The sequence below is a fragment of the Populus trichocarpa genome, chromosome 14 (assembly GCF_000002775.5).
Source record: "Populus trichocarpa isolate Nisqually-1 chromosome 14, P.trichocarpa_v4.1, whole genome shotgun sequence".
NCBI classification, from domain to species: Eukaryota; Viridiplantae; Streptophyta; class Magnoliopsida; order Malpighiales; family Salicaceae; genus Populus; species Populus trichocarpa.
The window spans coordinates 17,735,340-17,756,280 of record NC_037298.2 but is presented as its reverse complement, the minus strand read 5'-3'; the positions used below and the strand labels follow the sequence as shown (position 1 = coordinate 17,756,280).

General features: G+C 34.2%; 1 protein-coding gene across 5 annotated transcripts; it reads left to right on the top strand.

Annotated features, from left to right (window-relative positions):
- The first annotated feature begins 2,631 nt into the window (after nt 1-2,631).
- On the top strand, nt 2,632-9,743 carry LOC7464427 (uncharacterized). 5 transcript variants are annotated; one of them, XM_024585697.2, is made up of 18 exons: nt 3,074-3,221; nt 3,412-3,494; nt 3,932-4,254; nt 4,335-4,412; nt 4,503-4,723; nt 5,336-5,428; nt 5,739-5,822; nt 6,019-6,126; nt 6,476-6,581; nt 6,684-6,746; nt 6,897-6,950; nt 7,385-7,442; nt 7,784-7,860; nt 8,348-8,418; nt 8,860-8,920; nt 8,995-9,078; nt 9,176-9,238; nt 9,399-9,743. In XM_024585697.2, the coding sequence occupies exons 3-18, from the start codon at nt 3,949-3,951 to the stop codon at nt 9,519-9,521; spliced, it is 1,650 nt and encodes a 549-aa protein (XP_024441465.1). In that variant the 5' UTR covers nt 3,074-3,221; nt 3,412-3,494; nt 3,932-3,948; the 3' UTR covers nt 9,522-9,743. The 5 variants fall into 5 exon arrangements, with proteins under 5 accessions (XP_024441464.1, XP_052303117.1, XP_024441463.1 ...); XM_024585696.2 differs by lacking the exons at nt 3,074-3,221; nt 3,412-3,494 and adding an exon at nt 2,632-2,888; XM_024585695.2 differs by lacking the exon at nt 3,412-3,494 and having other exon boundaries at nt 2,633-3,221.
- Nucleotides 9,744-20,941: the final 11,198 nt, after the last annotated feature.

Genomic DNA, 20,941 nt, shown 5'->3' with positions numbered 1-20,941 from the left:
ATCATCTGAGACTGGGAGGGTGACATCCTTCAAATCAGATTTTAAGCTAGCTTTTGAGACATCTAATTGAGGTGAATCCTCCAGCCGAGTTCATAATGTGCAGAGTGAATATTCACTCTGCACTGTTCACTTCTTGAAGTGAATAGTGCGGAATGAATTAATTCACCCCGCACAGTGGTCACTTCAAGAAGTGATTAATTCACCTGGCACTGTTCACGTGAACAGTGCCAGGTGAATTAATTCACGGGTCATTGTTCACATGAACAATGACTCCACTGTTCATTGAATTAATTCACTCCGCATAGTGTTAACTTCAAAACAGTGCTAGGTGAATTAATTCACAGGTCACTGTTCACATGAACAGTGACTCCATTGTTTATTGAATTGTGTCCGACTCGAAAAAATTCAATTTTTTTTAATTGTGTTTTACTAAAAAACTAGTATTTAATATTATTCAATAACACTACATAAATTAAAAGGAGATCGCATGATGACGTAGTATTTGCAGAATTTGATCGCAATTTCAATTTTGTTTCTGATGATATTTTACTTGATTTTGTTGCACGCTCAAAAAATCATGAAAATTGTAGTCCTTATCGGATGAATTTCATACGTGATGAAATTGTAGACAAGTTAATGGAACAATTAAAAATATTTGATATAAAATATTATTTATTTAATGATGTAATAGTGGTAGTTAAATTTACAATATTTAAATTAAAAATCATCAATATTAATATATATCTTTTTTAGTTATTTTATAACATCAATTTGAGAAGCATGTTTAACCAAACACATTAAACTACTTTTTATTCAACCTTAATTTCAACCATAGTTTTAACCAAACATATATAAATATCAAACCAAACTCAAGTAATTTTGTTTTTTTCAAACCATAACCACAGATATTATCACAGTAACCAACATACCAAACATAGGTGCACCCTTGATATTGCCTTTAAAAAGGAGCCTTCTTTTACATAATTAATCCAGGCGATTGTACCGGAGATGAGTTGATGGAGAGACATCAGATCCACGCCCAGCACTTGAGATTTTAAAATCACTCGAATATATTTTCAAGAGGTCAGGTCCAAGATTAGAGCAGTGTGGCGAATGAATATGCTATTATTTCACTGCAGCGATGCTGACAGGGAATATGTGCCGTATTTTTCAAATTAAAATTATAGGATCGTGTGATAGTGGTGAACAATCACTCCCTCAAGATTCACACATCTTGGAAGAATGACTCATGCAACTGTTTATTGCCAAACCATCATATCCTTCAAATTGCGTTTGTGATCCTCATCTTATGCACCCCTTTCAAATCACAAATCCACTACCCCTTCTCTTGGAAGAAATTTATTCATTTAAAAAGAGATTTTCTGGTATCATTTTCATTTTTTACAGTAGAAGTTTGTTCCAAAACATATAACAAATTAATAACCAACTGTCAAAACCATATAATAAAATAATTTTGAAATCATTGCGTTAGTAATTTTTGGTAAAAAAATATATCCCATTTCTGTTTTCAAAAATTTTAAAAAGAAAAAAACAAAGAGAAACATAATAGCCAATCTATTATTCTAAGATAAAGTTTATTTTCTATTTGTTTATTTTTAGTTTTTTTTTTCTATTATATCCTTTTCTAGCCTATTTGTTTGGAATAAGGCTTAAAATCATGGTAAATTTATAACATTAAAAGCTCAAGTATAAAAAAAATAAGAGGCGGATAAAATTGATGGTTACTTAAAAATGCATTTTTGATCATAAAAATTATTTTTTTATTTTTTTGATCATTGGATGAGAAAAAAACAAAGACATATAAAAAAATAGTTTTAGAGAAAAATTGTATAGTTGTCATGATTTTGACAACAAAACAGGTCAATTTTCATGTCAAAATATTTCATTTGATGATGAAAGCTTATTGATAGTAGTTTTAAATCCTGGTATTACTGGAAAAAATAAATTCAAACTTGAAAAGTTTTGTGAAATCGATTTAATTTTTTGGTTTTTACTATTAAAGGGCACATGAGAGTTGATTGAAAAATAGGTTGTTTTAATAAAAAAAAATTACAAACTTGATTTTCTATCTAGGTTCCAACCATTATAATTGTTAGAAATTGCGGAAGAAAACAATATATTATCTACCATAACAGATAATTCATTGCTCACTTTATTTAAAAGAAAAAAAGACGAGGAGCTTGGACTTGGATTTTTTAAATGATTTAGTTGAATTTTAATAATTTATTTTTTTAAATTATTATGTATTTTAAATGACAATAATAAATTGCCAATATAAATTCAATTAAACTCATTTTGTTTTTAATTATATTTTTTTTATAATATTTTTTTAAAAATATCATGGTTTGTTTTTATCATCTTAATTGTTTTTTTAAATCAAAATCGAATTTTTACCAGGCACTGGAATTAGTATTAATTACTCTCTCTCTCTATATATTCTTAAAAAAATAAATATATAATTCTTTTTTCAAGACCAAGTAATATTTTTGGGTTATTCTTCCACAAATAATCTCCAATTAAGACAGGATTTCCACACTAATACATAAAAGGTTTATGATAATTGATACAGTTAGGAGAATTTTTTTCAGAAATAAATTTATAGAAAAAAAAAGAAAAAAAAGGGAAAGAAATCTAAGCATTTTCCCCTGGTGGAATTGCAGAAGGGGACGAAGCATCGTCAGACTCAGGAATAGAGAGAGAAAAGAGAGGATCGACATTCGCACAAGTAACAAACGAAGCACGTGGCAAACGTACAGAATCTTGATCCTCAACAACACACAACGCTGCAATTTTATCTATGCACAACAGAAAAGGGAGAGGGAGAGGGAGAGGGAGAGAGGCTGTTGGAAAAAGAATCCAGGCACCAAGTAAGAATTAAATTCCTTCTGTAGAAGATAAATGGACAATACAAATGCGGTAAAGGGAATAATAAAAGAGTAGGTTCCTAGTTGGGGTAGTTGCAAGAGCACATTGGAGGGGAGGGGTTATTCTGGTATCGGATTCTTGTTTGTTTAATCCAACTCATGCCTACTTAATTCCCCCAAGAATGCGAATTCCAAAGAAGCCGGTTTCCTTTTGCCTTTCTCTTTTCTCTCCTGAATTTCCCCGTCCTTTCGATTCTCGAATTAGCTTCTTTTCGGGATTTCATTATAAAACTCCTAACTTCTCCTTCGCTAAACCAAAGCAAATTCACTCCGCAGGTTAGTTCTCTCTCCCTCTCTCCCTCTCTCTCTCTACTGATTTCGTTTCTCATTTTATTAAATCGTTTTGAAAATCTGCATCATTCCTCGTTTTATTGTTGAAGAAATATGAGGAGTTTTTTTAGTGTAAAATTTGGTGGAATCATAGGTGGAATTAGAGTAGGTTTTGATGGAGGAATTGGATTTTTAGGTGTTACTTTGGAGCGAATGTTGGAAGATACTTAGACTGGGAACATGCACTTTCACTCTGTGCTTTTTGATTCAAATTTGCAGGTAAGATGTCAGCAATTGAGGTTTTTTTTTTTTCTTTTTTTTAAAAAACCCTTTTAGGTTGAGTTCTTGGTTTTACTCTTCTTCTTCTTTTTTTTTTTTACCAAGAAAACAGTGTTTTTATTTTTGCAGAGGACTTCATGGCTGTTGTGTGCTGTTTGCTAGTCATTTCACCTATAGTGTTGGATTATGTAGATTGGTCAACTTTGATCATAAGAGCACTTAACCCTTTTTTTTTTTTTTTTTTCCTTTCATTTCCTTTTACTTTAATCATGCGTGTTTTGTATCGATCTAATATGGCTTAATGCGAGTCGTGTATGTACCATAAAACCTTGTTTTCTTGAATTTGTTGAGTAATGGATTTCTTTCGTGTTGTGCATGGTGTGATTTGAATGTCATTATTTATCGATGTTAAAAGTTAATTCTTTTGAATATCTCAGGAGTCAATCAGTTGCACATGAGCTATAAGATGGACAAGGGTCAGAAGGCTGTTTTAGCTGACCAGAGATTGAGCTCTGAGCTTATGGAGAGTAGGGATGGAGTTCAAGAACCATGCATATGGTCATCTCCTGAAGGGGGGAAAGATGAAGCTGAACTTGGAAAACGGATCTTCTGCAATAGGTCATTGAACATGAGAAATATTATAGCTGTCGGCTTTGATATGGATTACACATTGGCACAGTATAAGCCTGAAACCTTTGAGAAACTTGCGTATGAAGGCACGATTGAAAAGTTGGTGTCTAATCTTGGCTATCCTGAAGAGGTTTGTCTTTCTTAAAACCTGTGCTGCTTTGCTCCATTGAATTTGACAGTATGTTGGCTAAGAATGGTGTTTCTATGCAGTTGTTGGGCTGGACATTTAATTGGAAGTACATGGTCAGAGGATTGGTTGTAGATAAAAAGAGAGGCAATATCTTGAAGGTTACTCATCAATAATTTCTCATTAGCTGTTTTTTACTTAAAGAACATTTGTGTGGGAAAATATTTGAACTAGTGATTTGCATTAAACAGATGGATCGTCATAAATATGTGAAAGTGGCATACCATGGATTTAGAGAGTTGACCAAGGAAGAGAAAGTTGGCACCTATGGGAATACTCTGATACGAGATGCTTTTGACGAGCCAGATTATGCGCTTATTGATACTCTTTTCTCATTAGCTGAAGCCTATTTGTTTTCCCAGCTTGTTGACTATATGGACAAAAACCCAGGAAGAGTTCCAGCAAGAGTAGAGTAAGAATGCAACATTTATTTTTATTGTCTTATGTGGTACTAGGTCTTTTATTTATTTATTTATTTATGTGGATTCTCTATCATAGTAAATTCCAACTAAACCAAATCCCTTTTCTATTCCCCTTCATATGCTGATTCAATTTTGCCAACTTAGTTGTTGCTATAACTTTGTTTAAGATTAAAAAAGCTTTCAGGGCCTAAAATATACCAACTTCAGGCAGAACTTGTTTCTCTGCTGTGAATTTCACTGGTTTAGCAATAAAAGTGTGCACTTTGAATGGTAAAAACAAGCATGTCTACATATGTGGTTTAAAACCAGCAGAAATGTCATAGTACGGCTACATAATACAGATGGGGTTTTTAACAATGAATTATTCATTTCCTTGCAAAGGGTTTCCATATTTAAGGTTATCCAACTTTTAGGAGTCAAGTAATTATTGGGGTTCGTATTAAAGATGAAATGTTATGGTATTGCTATTGAATAACATCCACAAGAATCACCTACAGTTGTTTGTAGATAATAAATAACCAATTGATGTGGTGGAGGGTAGACCTGTTCTTCAATGAAGTGTAGATCTTGAAAGCTCATTGTTTCACAACCAACTCTTTCAGCTATGCTCGCATGTACAAAGATGTTCGATCTGCTGTTGATATGTGCCATCGTGATGGAACTTTAAAGCAAATGGTAGCAAAAGATCCTATAAAGTAAGTTAAAAAATTGGCATTAATTCCTCAAGCGGTTGTCAATCATTGGAGATATTTCTGCTTTTCTATTTATGCTGCTTTTCTATTTAAGAAGGTTATATTTATTAGTTAAGAAGAGACTTTAATTGCAGTTTATTTTGAAGTTTGTTTTGCTGAATAGACAAATGATCTAATGGATGCTGGTTTAGACAGAATAGACAAATGATTTATATAATTTTTGGGTTATTTGGAAAAGGTTCTTTTAACTTGTTCTTCTTTATTTTTGGTTATGGGTGCTTTTGTTTTTATGTCTCTGGGCTTCATCTACTAGGTACATCAACGAGGATAAGTCTATAGTTCCACTTCTCAAAATGCTCAGGGATTCTCAACGGGCAACGTTCTTGGTAACAAATAGGTATTAAATCTTCCCCTCCCCATTCCTGTTCTTTTCCCCATTGGAATGCTATGGATAATGAATATCTTTTCATATTCAGAACAAATGTTACATAACATCCTGGCAGATTTCTTTCTAGTTTCTTGCATGAGACTTTTCTGGATGTTACAACTTACTTGAGATGGGACTATAAGTAATCATTGCTTTATCTTTGCAGTTTATGGGACTATACAAATATTGTGATGAATTTTCTCTGCGAGTCCCGTACCCTCGATGCTTGCAACTTTGATTGGCTTCAGTACTTTGATGTTGTCATCACTGGCAGGTAATGTTTTTTTCCTTAAAACAGCATATTTAATAGCTAAAATATTGATTGTTGATTCCTTTTTTTATTAAAGAAGTTTAGTAATTAGCATTTGGCATATAATTTGCACCAAAATTGCAAAAATATTATTTTAACTAATAGCCAGCTTCCATCAGCATGTTATAAAACCATGGATTGCATTCTTAAAGATGCTTTTAACAGTCTTGTTCTGATAATAAGATAGAATTATATCCACACTTTGAAGTATTAATTTTCGCTCTTGTTTGAAAAATTCTGTTCTGCCAGTAGCTCCAATATTTTGTGTTTTAGGGTAATTTATGACAGTTGTTGACTTTGACTATATATACAGTGCAAAACCGGGATTTTTCCATGAAGAAAGTAATGCTAATCTTTTTGAGGTTGAACCTGAATCTGGCAAGCTTATCAATACTGATAATGGAACTCCTATGGCTCAGGTTAGTGTAGCAGTAGTTCTATTGTCCCTTAAACCTGTTTGACATTCTTATGCTTCTCCTTATTATGTCTGTCGGTGTGTTTTTTATTCTTTTTTCAAAAAGGTTGGAAATACTTCACCTAGCATAACACTGAAGAAGCAAAATGAGCGTTGCAGGGTTTTCCAGGTATGTTAAGAAAGTTCTTAGTTAATTAAATCCATCTAAGCAATTGTATATAAAAGGCAACATCAATGACTTAGATCATATCAACTGAATTTTTAGATGGAAATGACAAATACGAGACATCTAATGATGTCCTTCAATCTGACATTTCAGGGAGGGACTGTTCGTCATCTGCATAAATTACTCTCAATTGGGTCAAGTTCACAGGTAAATCTTTGTCCTGTTTATCATTCTTAATTCCTTGAACAAATTATATTTCCTTCTAGTATTCCATTTTTGTTAAATGGGTGTGCAAGGCATGGAAGGAAAGTACTGCCCATAAACATGAAAGAAAAAACCTTTCTTGTGATTATATACTGTACTTCTGGGCATATTGGATGACTGCTCTTTTGTACTGTTATTTTTCGGAATTATATCCATGGCAAGAAAGAATGTGGGTTTGTCATTTTTCTTTTTTTGTTTTAATATTGAGTAACTTTATGATTGATGGTTGAAATCTTTTGTACTGTTATTTTGCGGAATTAATCTTTTTTTGGTTTGTCATTTTGCTTACATCAGATGCTGAGCTGCTTGCTCTTGATATGCTTTTTTTTGGATTCATGCATGTGAATTTTAGATCTAACAACTGTTTAATCCCATAGGTTCTGTATGTTGGGGATCATATCTATGGAGATATTTTACGCAGCAAAAAAGTTCTCGGTATTGCACTCTTTCTTGTCTTCTGATTCCTATTTTCTGTAGCCTTTGAAGCTAATATGGACTGGTTATGAATTATCATTTTGTGTAAGGCACTTATGTAATCAACAAATGGGGTGTGCACAAAACTATTTTAGGGTCTGCATGGGGAATGAATAAAAATAGAAGTTGACACGTGCTATCTCTAATTCCTCACTTGAACATCTAGAATTCCCCCTTGCACATCAAGCCCATCAATCACAGTTTTGCAATTAAAATATTATATTTAGCCATAGCTACGGGGTGTGGTGTGTGTCTTGTGTTGGTTTTTGCAGTTTACCTGCCATTTATGCCTTTATGAGCAGGTTGGAGAACAATGCTTGTTGTTCCAGAGCTTGAGGCAGAGGTAAAACTGCTTTGGGAACTAAGGGACTCACGCAAGGTAATTTTTGAAATTTCTTAAGCTCTGGTGACAGTTTTTTTATGCCTCGTCCTTGTAGAAAAGGCTAACAGTGGAAGTTCAAGATTCTGAATCTCACAAAGGCATCAACAATTACTATTAGTTGTTTGGTTAATTTTACAGTCAGAGAAATCTACCTTAATATTAATTTCTATTACTGAAATTGCTCAAACCGAATCATTGCATGGAATGCATTGAGGAACTGTAAAATTGGTGCATCTCTTGTGCTGGAAGTCGGAGAGCAATATTTATGTCTTCTTCCTTAGACACCTGTATTTCAGGACTCACTGTTGCTATGTTGGACTTTTTTACTACCAGTTATCCAGGTGGTCATGAGATGCTTAAGTTTGTCCATTTTGTGGTCCAATGTTTGAAATCTAATGATAATTAAGCTATTCGAGGATGTATTAAGTTGTTTATCCTGGTCAAGTCAGTTGCTCTTCTTTTCCCTTGCATAAACTTTTTGCAGGCACTTCAGTTGATGAGAAGTGACCGTGATCACATTGAAGATCAAATACATCGTCTAAGGTGGTCTCTTGAGTAAGTACATATCTGGAGTCTTATTTTCTGATCATACTATGATATAAAATCACCTCTTAACACCCCCCAAACCAACTTTATCTAAAGTCTGAAAGGTAACGGGAAATTTTATGTAGAGTTATATAATCTGTTTCTCCCAACCAATTGATCCATGGTAGGGATTTTCCTAAATTGTTCTTGTCTTTTCTTTTTTACATTAGCTGCCAAAATCTAGACTATAGTGGTGCTTTTTATTGCAATGTGGTAGATGCAGAATAAAATGAAACCTGCAGTTTGGATTTTGAACATTGTGTTGTGCACTAATGAACTTGCTTCTAGTAATTGCGAAAAAGATGGAATACTGCTGACATGAGTAAAACAAAACTTGTGAAAGAAATGATTGATCCGGTATGATTTTAGTTCTTTTGCTTGGAAAAAGTGAAACTGGAATTTCTTACACAGCTTTGAAGATCTTAAAGCCGATCAGAAGCAGGAGAAGTCTGCTTTGGTAGAGGATTTGGAGGTTAGGTTGCTTGTTTGTGATGCTAGTGTTGCTATTGGAATATTTACAGATAGATTATTAAAGTCACTGATTAGTTATTCAATGGTTTCTTTGAACAGCTCCAGAGGGATCACGTAAGAATCAAACATCAACAGGCTCAACGAGAATGTCACCAAAAGGTAAAGCTGCTCTTTTGTCCCTTGCGACTCCCAACTCTCTGCAACCAGTCTAATAATAAGGTTTTGATTTTTGACTTCTTCACTGATTAATTTACAGTTTCACAAGGTCTGGGGACAACTCATGAAGACGGGCTACCAAAACTCTCGCTTTGCACATCAGGTGAGATCTATGTCCTTCCATCATAGAACCTATTGCTGCTTTGTGCGTGCTTTCTTTTCAAAAATGCTGGGCCAAAATTATCCTACATTTTTTTTTTTTTTATATCATGAAGCCTCAGTGTTCATTTCGGTTTGTTCTTAAATGTCTTCTGCACAAACAGGTTGAGAGATTTGCCTGTCTTTATACCAGTCAAGTATCCAACTTAAGCCTTTACTCTCCAAACAAATACTATAGACCCGGTGAAGATTTCATGCCCCACGAATTCAATATTCTTCCAATGTGAACCCTGTTTGCTTGCCGACTACAGTTTAAAAGGGGGCATGATTTAATTTTTTTTTTTTTTTGCCATGGAAAAGGATAACGATAATCCTTTAACCAAAATGTTTTTTTTTCCTTGAATGAAAGTGTGACATGAATAACTCTGTTTTTATACAACAGATGCTTACAACTGTATTCCAAATATTGTCTATAGTAGCTAGATGCTTACAACTGCATTCCTTCCAAATATTGTCTATAGTAGCTAGATGCTTACAACTGCATTCCAAATATTGTCTATAGTAGCTAGATGCTTACAACTGCATTCCAAATATTGTCTATAGTAGCTAGATGCTTACAACTGCATTCCAAATATTGTCTATAGTAGCTACGTACGAGATTTGCTCGATTGAATCATGATTTCTTCCCAACTTAAAAAGTGTGGCTATATTCTGAGCGTTTATATTGATAGCAACAAGTATATCACACAGTTTTGACTTTTGAGTTGTAAACAAAGGTGAAATGAGATTGACATATTTTAGAGAGATACTGAGCAAGAGAACCAAGGAAAATTTGATCATTGATCATGCAACTGCTAGCAATCCAATCCCAGTATTAATGTTCATTTTAGGTTTTGTAGCAAATTTTATTTTATTTTTTTTGCTGGAAAATTAGACGGCAGCGTTCTTGATGCTTGGTTGAAGGCCCCCGTTATATTATTTGGTTCATAACGGAAAACTTTTAGGTAGCGTCATTATTGTTTCAGGGTAAAAGGAAGGGATAGTTGAGACAAAAGCCTAGATGGAATAGAAGACGGAGATGTGTTTAGCAGTGTTACGGAAGACATAATAAATAATTATGATAGATATGTATTATAATGTTTGAAATAATATATAGATATTATTGTTTTTATTTTAGTGTTAATCAATATTACTTTTTAGAACTAATTTAAACTCGTAGAAATTGTACTAAAAAAAGATTGCAATTATTGTAAAAGAAATAACTCATTGCTAAGAAGATATAATCAAATTATGATTTACTCAATCATTAAATCATTTCTCTAAATATATTTAATAATAAAATAAATATTTAAACCAACTATTATAATCCAATTTTGAGTCAAAATTCTTTTATGTAAAAAAATATTTTTCTAAAATATTCAAAAAGTAAAAAGAATTATAAATTCAATACCCAAAAATATTTTCAGGACACAAATAGATAAACTTTTGAGCTACAACAAGGTAAAACACTAAAAGGATAGTCAGTTTGGAATATTATTGCTAAGATAGGCCGAAGAATGACTTAATTGAAGCAAAATTAAGTTTGAAAGTCAACTTGGTCAAAATTAAAAGAATTAATTAAGTTCAATGGTTCAATTAAACTTTTAATGGGTTTAATTGATTTAGTTAAATACTTAATTGAAAAAAAATTAAGTTTGGAGGTATAATTCAGGTCAATTTGCAATAATTACCAGATCAAGAACCCAAATGAACTTTATAGAGGCTACTTCGTGCAATTAGGAGCTTAATTGTAAGAAGTTTTAAGGTTAAAGTTCATTCAGTACCAAATTAAAGAATACTAAAACCAATGATACTTGTGAAGAAGGCATGAAAAGTAGAGGATTCGATTGAAACATTCTAAGATTGAAATTGAAAAAACTCTAAAAAATTGGGTTCGATTGAGGGTTTAATTGAAAAATTTAAAAGAATAGGGGCTAAATTAAAGAAGGTACTATAGACGAAAGGCCGTTTATTTGGAAAAGAGAAACCATAGATGAGTTGCCCTGTTTCAACCCAATCCTGATCCTTATCCTTTCATAAAATACCTATTTTTTTCTTTTCAAAATGCAATAATGATTCCTATCAACAAGATCCAACCATCAAAATCATTATTTTATCTCTAAACGATAAAAGAAAATACCACAATGACCTATCTCAATCACAACTATAAAGAACATGCCTGGGTTGTTCTCTTCTAGACTCTCTCAAACCTTCATCTTTGCATCAATTAAGATTATAGGTGCCAAGATCAACACACATTATGTTCCTATACAATTCCAACCGCTCATATCTTCTTCATTTTCCCTCAAGATTCAAGAAAAAAATCACAACAAACTCAAACCCTAACTGCCAAATTTCCCAGATGGTGTAACCACCTTGACAGATGTAGAACAGAACAAGCTTTTTTCATTGGTTGTAGTTAATGGTCACACTTTCTTCTTGAACATCAAGGGTCGAGATTCCACCAGCTCTTAACCCCAGACACTGCCTATTTCTCTTATAAAAATCCCACAAAATCATAATCTAAGAGTAGAGCTTATAACCCTAGATACTTCACATTTATTCTATAAAAATCCCATAAAACCATAATGCAAGAGTAGCCTGAAAGGAGGGAACATTGCTATAAACAAGGCTCAACCTAAAACTTTTACACCATCATGTAACCTCTCTCCTCCTCCAACCCTTGACAGTCATAATAACCCATCTCCACCATTATTTATAATCAAAACCAACCCTAAAACCACATCTAAATCAGACTAGAAACAACCTTTATATTATTGCCAGGAACCCACAAAAACTCTAAACATGACGCTGCCTTCATCATCCAGCCATGGAAGCCAAAAGGGAGCAACCTACCACAACATATAATTGATCAAGTCATCATCTCCTTGACGGATTAGCCCATTCTTTATAGCATTCAATCGAGATAACAACCATTCCAAACCCAACGCTGCTTCCTTTTATTTTCCAATCAAAGGGCTTGGAGCCTCTCACAAGGAAAGAAATAAGGAGAAGATGGGCCATTATCTCTCTCAACTAAAACAGAATAAAAAACTAAGAGCATCTCTAGAATATACATAAGTAAATCTAGTTTAATGAGAAAATAGCATAATCTTTCACTGATCTCAAGGGATATAATTCTCTTCGTCATCGTTGGTGATGTTATATTTTTAAGCCCTTAAGTCTTTCCTAGTCTGCTAAGCTTCAAGGTTCATTAATAAGCCAAGAAGATCTCAATGTGTGCCTATCAAGAATCTCAAGTTTATAAAGTTGTGAAGATCTAATGGAGTGGAATTAATCCACGGTGGTATCCTACAAGTACAAGAACAAAGAGTCAAGTTCTATTTTGTTTTGTTTGAATAAGTGCCAACTATTTAGTAAGAGTTAGTTGCTAGAGTCTTAATTCCATGTAGTTTTGCTAGTATTTTAGGAAGAGTCTGTTATTTATTCATGTATTTAAACTCTGGTATTATGCAGAGAAGAGGGAGTTCATTCAATAACAAATATATGTGATATATTCTCACCCAAAAAAGAATTCTATTTGCATAATACTAAAAGCTTTGACTGGGACCTATCATTTGGTATTAGAGCTGATACATAATGGCAACCAACAAAGAACAAATTGAAAATCTTAAAGTGGGGCTTGGAGGACTTCAGGATGGTATGAGTAAAATGAAGCTTAACATTATTGACAGGTTCCACCAAATGAAAGGCACCATTAATAAGCTAACAGAGGCTTTACTATCAAACAAAAAGGGGTCCAACAACAACAACAATGACCGTAGTGTTGCATTCGCCACAATAAAGAAGAATTCGTAGAGAAAATAGAAGGGGGAAGACAAATGTTCTCATCTAAATTGGCTAAACTTGAGTTTCCAATATACTTGGGGAATGACCCTACTAAATGGTTCAACATAGTAGATCAATTCTTTGAGTACCAAGGCACTACCGAAGCTCAAAAGGTGTCATTGGCATCTTTCCATCTCCAAAGCAAAGCAAACCAAGGGCGGCAATGGTTATGAAGTGCTTACAAATAAGAAAAAAAGGGAAGTGACGTGTGTAATTTTTTAGGAAGAATTATGGGCTCGATTTAGGCCGTTAAAGTGTCATGATTTTGATGAAGCTCTATCAAGGGTGAAACAGGTGGGCTCATTACGTGACTATCAAAAAGAATTTGAGAGACTAGGGAACCGAGTGTTAGGGTGGACCCAAAAGGCATTAGTAGGAAAATTTATGGGAGGCCTGAAACCAGAAGTTGCAAAAGGAATAAGGATGTTCAAACCCAAATCATTGAAGGAGGTAATAAGCCTAGCACGAATGTAGGATGATCAACTAACTCGCTAGCAAGGAATCACAAATCTATTACCCTTCATTCACAATCAAATTTCCCTCTCTTCTCCAACAAAAACACTAGCTGCAATGCCCATGAAATGCCTTGCTTGGGATGAAATGCAAAAAAGACGAGCTCAAGGCCTCTACTTTAATTGTGAAGACCAATTCACTCCAGGCTATAAGTGTCGAAGGCCTTAGCTCTTGTTACTGAAAGGGGACTATGATTCGAGCATGGTAGATGATGAGGACCCCGTAGATGACAAACCTAAAATATCACTACGTGCTCTTACTGGATGGTCCACTTTAAAGACTATACGAATCATGATGAAAATTGAGAATCATGAATTGATTGTCCTCATTGACAACGAATCCACTCACAATTTTATTAGTGAACAAATTGCTAATTGGTTACAACTTCTAGTGATACTAACAAAGCCTTTCAATGTGAAGGTGGCAAATGGGAATCCATCAAAATGCCAAGGGAGATTTGAAAACATCCATGTCTTGCTTTAAGGTATTCCATTTTCCTTACTCTTTATGCTTTACCACTAATCGGGTTGGACTTGGTTTTAGAAGTTCAATGGTTAGAGCAATTGAGGATATAGATTTGTGATTAAAGAAAAATGACCGTGAAGTTTTGATTGAATAATCGAGTTCAGAAGCTACAAGGGGTAGATGCTTAGCCCATTCAATTCGCATCTCTAAAGGTTGTCTCAAAGGAATTACACTAGGGAAAATCCATGTTTACTATCTGTTTGCAAACAAAAGCTGAGTAGCCAGTAAATAGGGTTGAGTCAGAAATACAGCAGTTGTTGAAAGTTTTTGAAGACATTTTTCAAGAGCCAGAACAATTACCTCTAGTAAGAAAGATTGACCACCATAAAGAAGGAACCGAGCCTGTCAATGTGAGACCCTACAGGTATGCCTATTTTTAAAAAGCTCAAATTGAAAAACAAGTCCAAGACATGTTAAAATTGGAACTTATAAGATCAAGCACTAGCCCCTTTTCATCTCCTGTCTTGTTAGTTAAAAAAAAGTGGCACATGACGTTTCTGCAACGATTATAAAGCCCTTAACGCTGTAACCATTAAAGACCAATTTCCAATCCCTACTGTAGATGACATGTTAGATGAACTACATGGGAAAGCTTTTTTCACTAAACTAGATTTGACTGTCGGTTACCATCAGGTTAGGGTATATCCACCCAATATTCATAAAACTGCATTTCATACCCATAATGGTCATTATGAATATTTAGTCATGCCATTTGGTCTTTGTAATGCTCTCTCCACTTTTCAAGCCATTATGAATTCTATATTTCGCCCCTATCTTTATAAATTTGTGTTAGTATTCTTTGATGACATCTTGATTTATAGTCCCAAGTGGACAATGCATCTTGAATATTTTCAAAAGGCTTTTGAAATTTTAAGGCAACACTAATTTTTTGCTAAACTAAAGAAATGTGCATTTGGTCAACAAGAATCGGAGTACTTGGGTCATATTATTACTCCTCAATGAGTAAAGGTAGACCAAGAAAAAATACAAGTAATGTTAAATTGGCCAAGGCCTACTAATATCTCTGAATTGCATGGATTCTTAAGCTTTACAGGTTACTACAAGAAATGTGTCTGCAATTGAGGGATTCTGGCTTGACCACTTACAACTCTGTTACGAAAAAGACTATTTGGCTAGAACGATGAACTAGAAACAACCTTTGAAGGCCTTAAAAAGCCATGACTTCCACACCAACACTTGTAATGCCTAACTTTGATGAACCTTTTGTTATTAAGTTTGATGCTTTAGGGGATGGAATTGGTGCAGTTGTAACTCAATAGGAAAGGCCCATAGCCTTTATGAGCCGAGCTTTAGGGCTTTAAAAAGGAACATGGTCAACATATGTAAAAAAGATGTTGTCCATTGTTGTAGTTGTCCAAACTTGGAGGCCATACTTGTTGGGCTGGAAATTCTTAATCCAAACAGATCAGCTCAACCTAAAATATATATTAGAGTAGTACATCACTACTTCAGAACAACAAAAATTGGTGTCAAAGCTATTGAGGTATGCGTATAAGATACTGTACAAGCCTGGCAAGGAAAACGCAATTACGGATGTACTTTCATATATGACAAAAAGCCCATGTCTTGATACTTTATATGTCCCACAAACTCAAGTATGGAATAACATCAAAGAAGAGGTTGTTTCTTATCCTTACATGCAGAAAATTGGCAAGATGACAACCAAGAACTCAGACAACCCATATACATGGTGAAATGGGCTAGTTTATTACAACAATCGAGTGGTGGTACCCTCCAATTCTAACATCATTCAATAACTAATGTGAGAATTCCCTGACTCACAACTTGGGGGGCCATTCAGGGGTGCTTTACACTTACAAATGACTTGCTCAACATTTCTATTGGCCATCAATGCCTTGGATGGTGAAATAATATGTCTCTTCATATGATGCATGCTAACAAGCTAAATCAGGAACACTCTCTCCAGCAAGACTATTGTAGCCGTTACCCATTCCATGTCAAGTTTGGGATGACATCATGATGGACTTCATTGAGGGTCTTCCACAATCCTGTAGGAAGAACACCATTCTAATTGTTGTTGATCGCCTTAGTAAGTCAACACATTTCTTGGCGTTAGCTTATCCCTATACTACAAATATGGTGGTTGAGAAATTTGTTGATAGTGTGGTGAAACTCCATGGTATGCCGAGATCCATCATTAGTGATATGGATCCAATATTTATCAGTCCTTTTTGGCGTGAGTTCTTTAAAATGTCAGGCATAAAATTACAGATGAGTTCCGCCTATCATCCGCAAAGGGATGAACAATTTGAAGTTGTCAACAAATGTGTCGAACAATATCTTCGATGCTTTGTCCATCAACAACCCTGAAAATGGAGTTCTCTCCTTCCATGGGTTGAGTTCTGGTATAACACAACTTATCACTCCTCCATGAGAATGACTCCCTTTTAGGCTCTATATGGATATCTACCACCAACAATCCCACACTACCAAGTAGGCATGTCACTAGTGAATGAAGCAACTTAACAACTCACCACACGAGATGGAATATTATGTCTACTCAAGGCTTATTTACATGTTATTAATAACCACATGCAACAAGTTGGTAACTCAAAAAGGTGTGATCTTGAATTCCAAGAAGGAGATTGGGTTTTCCTTAAACTCCATTCCTACCGCCAGCAATCAGTCTTTAAACGAGCATGTCAGAAATTGGCAAGCTGCTTTTATGGTCCCTATAAGATTGAACAAAGGATTGGCAAAGTGGCGTATAAGCTCAAGCTTCCTAAAGGATCCTGTATTCATTATGTCTTCCATGTTTCATTGCTTAAAAAGAAACTAGGAGACTCCAACCTCACTATTGTAGAGTTAACACTTACTGCTGATGATGAAGAAATCCTCATAGAACCCGAAGCCATTTTGGACAGATGTTGGGTCAAAAAAGGGTCAAGATTTGTTAAGGAAAGTCTTGTTAAATAGAAATAGCTTTCAAATAAAGATTCTACTTGGGAAAATGCTTAAGAACCATGAGAGAGATTTATCAACTTGAACCTTAAGGACAAGGTTCCTTTAAATAAGGGAGGTATTAATAAGCCAATAAGATCTCAACGTGTGCCTATCAAGAATCCCAGGTTTATAAAGCTGTGAAGATCTAATGGAGTTGAATTAGTCTATTGTGGTATCCTGCATGCTTAAGAAGGAGTCAATTTCTGTTTTGTTTTGTTTGAATAAGTGCCAACTATTCAGTATGAGTCAGTTACTAAAGTCTTAATTCCATGTAGTTGTGTTAGTATTTTTAGGAAGAGTCCATTATTTATTCATGTATTTAAACTTTGGTATTATGCAGAGAAGAGGGAGTTCATTCAATAACAAATACATGTGATATATTCTTACCTAAAGAAGAATTTTGATGTAACCATATTATTCGATAGTTTTACCCACATCTACCTAATGTTTTGTCCATGTTATATATATAAAATGCCTTGATATTCTTTGTTTTAGGTTTTGAAGGCACTTTTGGATGAAAGATGTAAAAAGGAGTAAATTGGAGGTAATTGGCAGATTTGATGTTTAATCGATGTTTTGTGCAGAGCGTGAGTTCTAGAGATTGAAATGAAGTGATTCAAGTGGCACTAAAAAGCTAACATCCATACCTTTCTGCAAATGTAATGCAAGAAAAATAAAAAGAGAAAGATCATGGAAATCACATCCTGCAAAGTCAAATCTGCATTCTACTAGTGTTGACCTTTGACCATTCAAAATTTAATATTTGGAGCTACAAAAGTCCAATTGATGCAAACTCAATTTTCATGGATTCCTAATTCAAAGACCTATCCACGCTCCAAATTTTAGTAAAAAACGATGTCATATGAGGGAGATAAGAGTTTCCAAAGATGACCACTGAATTCTGCCAGCAAACAGGTTTCGTGAAGAAATGAGTCCAAATTACATCTTGAAGCATCTAAACCGACATCCAAGTTTTTATATCAGCAATTTAGCTCCTTTAAGTCAGAGCTTGAAGATTTAATGCAAGGCTATTTCTCCTTTTTAGGGAAAATAGTTATTGAAGTACTTAAATGTAAATTGCCAACTTAAGGGAGGACTATTTTGTAAAATAGAGACTAGGGTTTCTTAGCATATAAAAAGAAAGAGAGAAGGGGCTGGCAGCCAGCAGAAAAGAGGGAGAGCAGAAGGAGGCAGCAACCAACAGAGAATAAACACAAATTCTCTCCTCTACAAATCCAAAAATCATGCTCTCTTCAATCTTTAGAAGTAGTTGTTCCATAAATATGCAAGGCTAAGCTCTTTTCTTGGTTGCAAGGACACAACAAACCTTCGGATTTCAAGAACCGTGAGATTTATTCTTCCTTTTATTTTCAGTTGATGTTATGAATGAGTATGATTGTTTTCCTATGCATATTTCCTATGATTGTTGTTGATGATTGCTAGAGCGGACTCTAAGTTATTGTTGTGAACAATCTATTGCTAAGTTTAATATCAAAACCGGAGTTGTGATATACGAACTTGTGAAGCAACTAAGCTTGATAATTGTGGCGGAACTACATTATTGAACTTAGGGAGAACATTTGAACAAAGTGACACAAGCTGCGGACAACTTGTATGTTTATCTTGATGAAATTATCTAGTTCTTAAAGCTGTCATTAAATTGAATCATTAGTGCAGACACTTTGATTGTTTGTTGGTTATGATTAATTATACGGCGGATCCGTTAATTAATCAACATTAAGAAAAGATAAAATTTCAGAACATAAACTGCAATTTTCGTTTCAAGGATCGGTTCTAATTTCCGTTGGTGGATGTGTGCTTGCGACCAAGGTTTGTTTTCTTGATAAATTTCTATTAGTTTAATTGCTGCCATAGTTTAGATAATCACAAACCAAATCCCCCCAATTACATAACGTACAACATAAAAATCTAACTTGAAACTTCCTCGTGGGATCGACCCCTTGCTTGGTCTATACTATCTTGTGTGTTCTAAGCTAGGGTAATTAATTTGTGCGACCGCGACATTGCAATAAATTTTATTTGCATAATACTAACAACTTTGACTAGGACCTATCATTTGTGTAAGAAGAACATGTACAACTTCCCTTCTTAACTTATTTCATGAGGTTGCAAGTTGATGTTGCCATGTTTTAGTTTACTAGATGAATATACCATTTTTGGTTTTATCTAGGCGGTGCATTGTTTTGGTTAATAGATAATGAAGATATGAGATGCAAAACAAAGGTTCATTTATGGTTAAAAGATGGTTAAAAGATGACAATTCATTTTCATGGAAAGAAAACAGGAAAGGTGGTATTCTTTTTTTAAGACAGTAACATGGTATTCTTATTCTTAAAAAAAAGAGAAGTATTTTTTTTACATTGTATTTTGGAAAGGAAGGGTGGAGCATGCTTTGTTTTAAACTGTATGAGACTTTCTGGGATTAATAAGAAATGAAATATCACTTTTCTAACACTGAGCAGTAGGAAATAATGTAGGTGCTGGGTAAAGTTCATTAAATCTATCGTGCTTGTTTTCTACGTGTACATGGTTTCTAGGCATAAGTTATATGTAAGTCCATTAATTCAGTTGTTTCAATCTTTTAAAAAAAATCATTTAACTTTGTTTCTGTCTTTCAATTGCTAGACCTAGAGGGCAAAAAACTATTTTTGGCCTTTTGATTTTAAGAGAGGTTATAAAGCCATTGATAAGAACTTTTTGAGAAGCTCTAAGTGTGAACACACGAAAAAAATAGGTGGTTTTTGAAAAATGGATGTCACAATTAAGGCTGATTAGGTTGATTACTACTGAGGCTTCATTGGAGCAACTCTAATGTAAATGTCATCGAAAACCACCAGAAGTTGGTAGAGGAGGTGCATACCTTTTGTTTGGATCAAACCCTACTCAATTTGGAGGTCTATAGCTTCACATTCATTCATCTAAAAGTGTCAACTCAATTAGCTTCAAATTTAAAAATACAAGGAAAGCTGATCATGTACAAGATGTTGAAGATTTTTATGGAAGAATTTGGGTGTAAACGTCCAATTTAATGGGCATAGGGATGTAAAGGAGGTCTTTCTTAGTTAAATAATGGTGGTTACAACCCTTGAGGTAGTAAAAAATACCTCATTCATTCACTTGAAGATGCCTACTCAACCAACTAAGACCGTTATGGAAGAAGATGAACATATGATGAACAACATGTCATCTAGGTTAAACCCTAGACATTTGGGTTTTGGTAAAGTTCAATTTAGTCCATCCTCTTCCAATTTCTTTTAATTGCACTCAAAATTGTCTCCCAACTTTTAATTGCATGCAATTACACCCATGTCAAGATCAAATATTAGCCCCAAAGTTCAACGCCTTTTACAAACGAGTCTTTGTTTTTCAATTTGTTCAATCTCATCCTTAATTGACTACCAAAATTTCACTTCCTTTCAATTTAGCCTCTGAATTCACCAATTTCTACCCTCGAAATTGCACGCCACTTACAAGTTGGTTATTGGTCTTGGAAATCTACAATTAAATCTTTAATTGGTCTCTAAATTTTGATTTTTTCATAATTAAGCATTTGATTTGACCAATTAAATTTTTCAAAGTCCAATTTCAATCTCTATATTTTAATTTCTTTCAATTAACACCTAAATTGAATCCAAAAACGAATTTCCCTTGCAATTAAGTCCTTACTAAAATTAATTGAGCCTTCCAAAATTCTCATTGAGTCCTTGACCCTCCAAATTTGCATTTCTTTACCCCAAATAAAAATATTTCCACCAATGAGGCCTTTTGTTAGCCA

Bases quoted from the DNA above. Each gene is read 5' to 3' on its own strand.
- LOC7464427 (XM_024585695.2), top strand. From the start codon at position 3,068: ATGCGAATTCCAAAGAAGCCGGTTTCCTTTTGCCTTTCTCTTTTCTCT. The intron at 4,724-5,335 runs GTAAGAATGCAA...CAACTCTTTCAG, and splicing joins AGAGTTCCAGCAAGAGTAGA to CTATGCTCGCATGTACAAAG. The intron at 7,443-7,783 runs GTATTGCACTCT...CTTTATGAGCAG, and splicing joins ACGCAGCAAAAAAGTTCTCG to GTTGGAGAACAATGCTTGTT.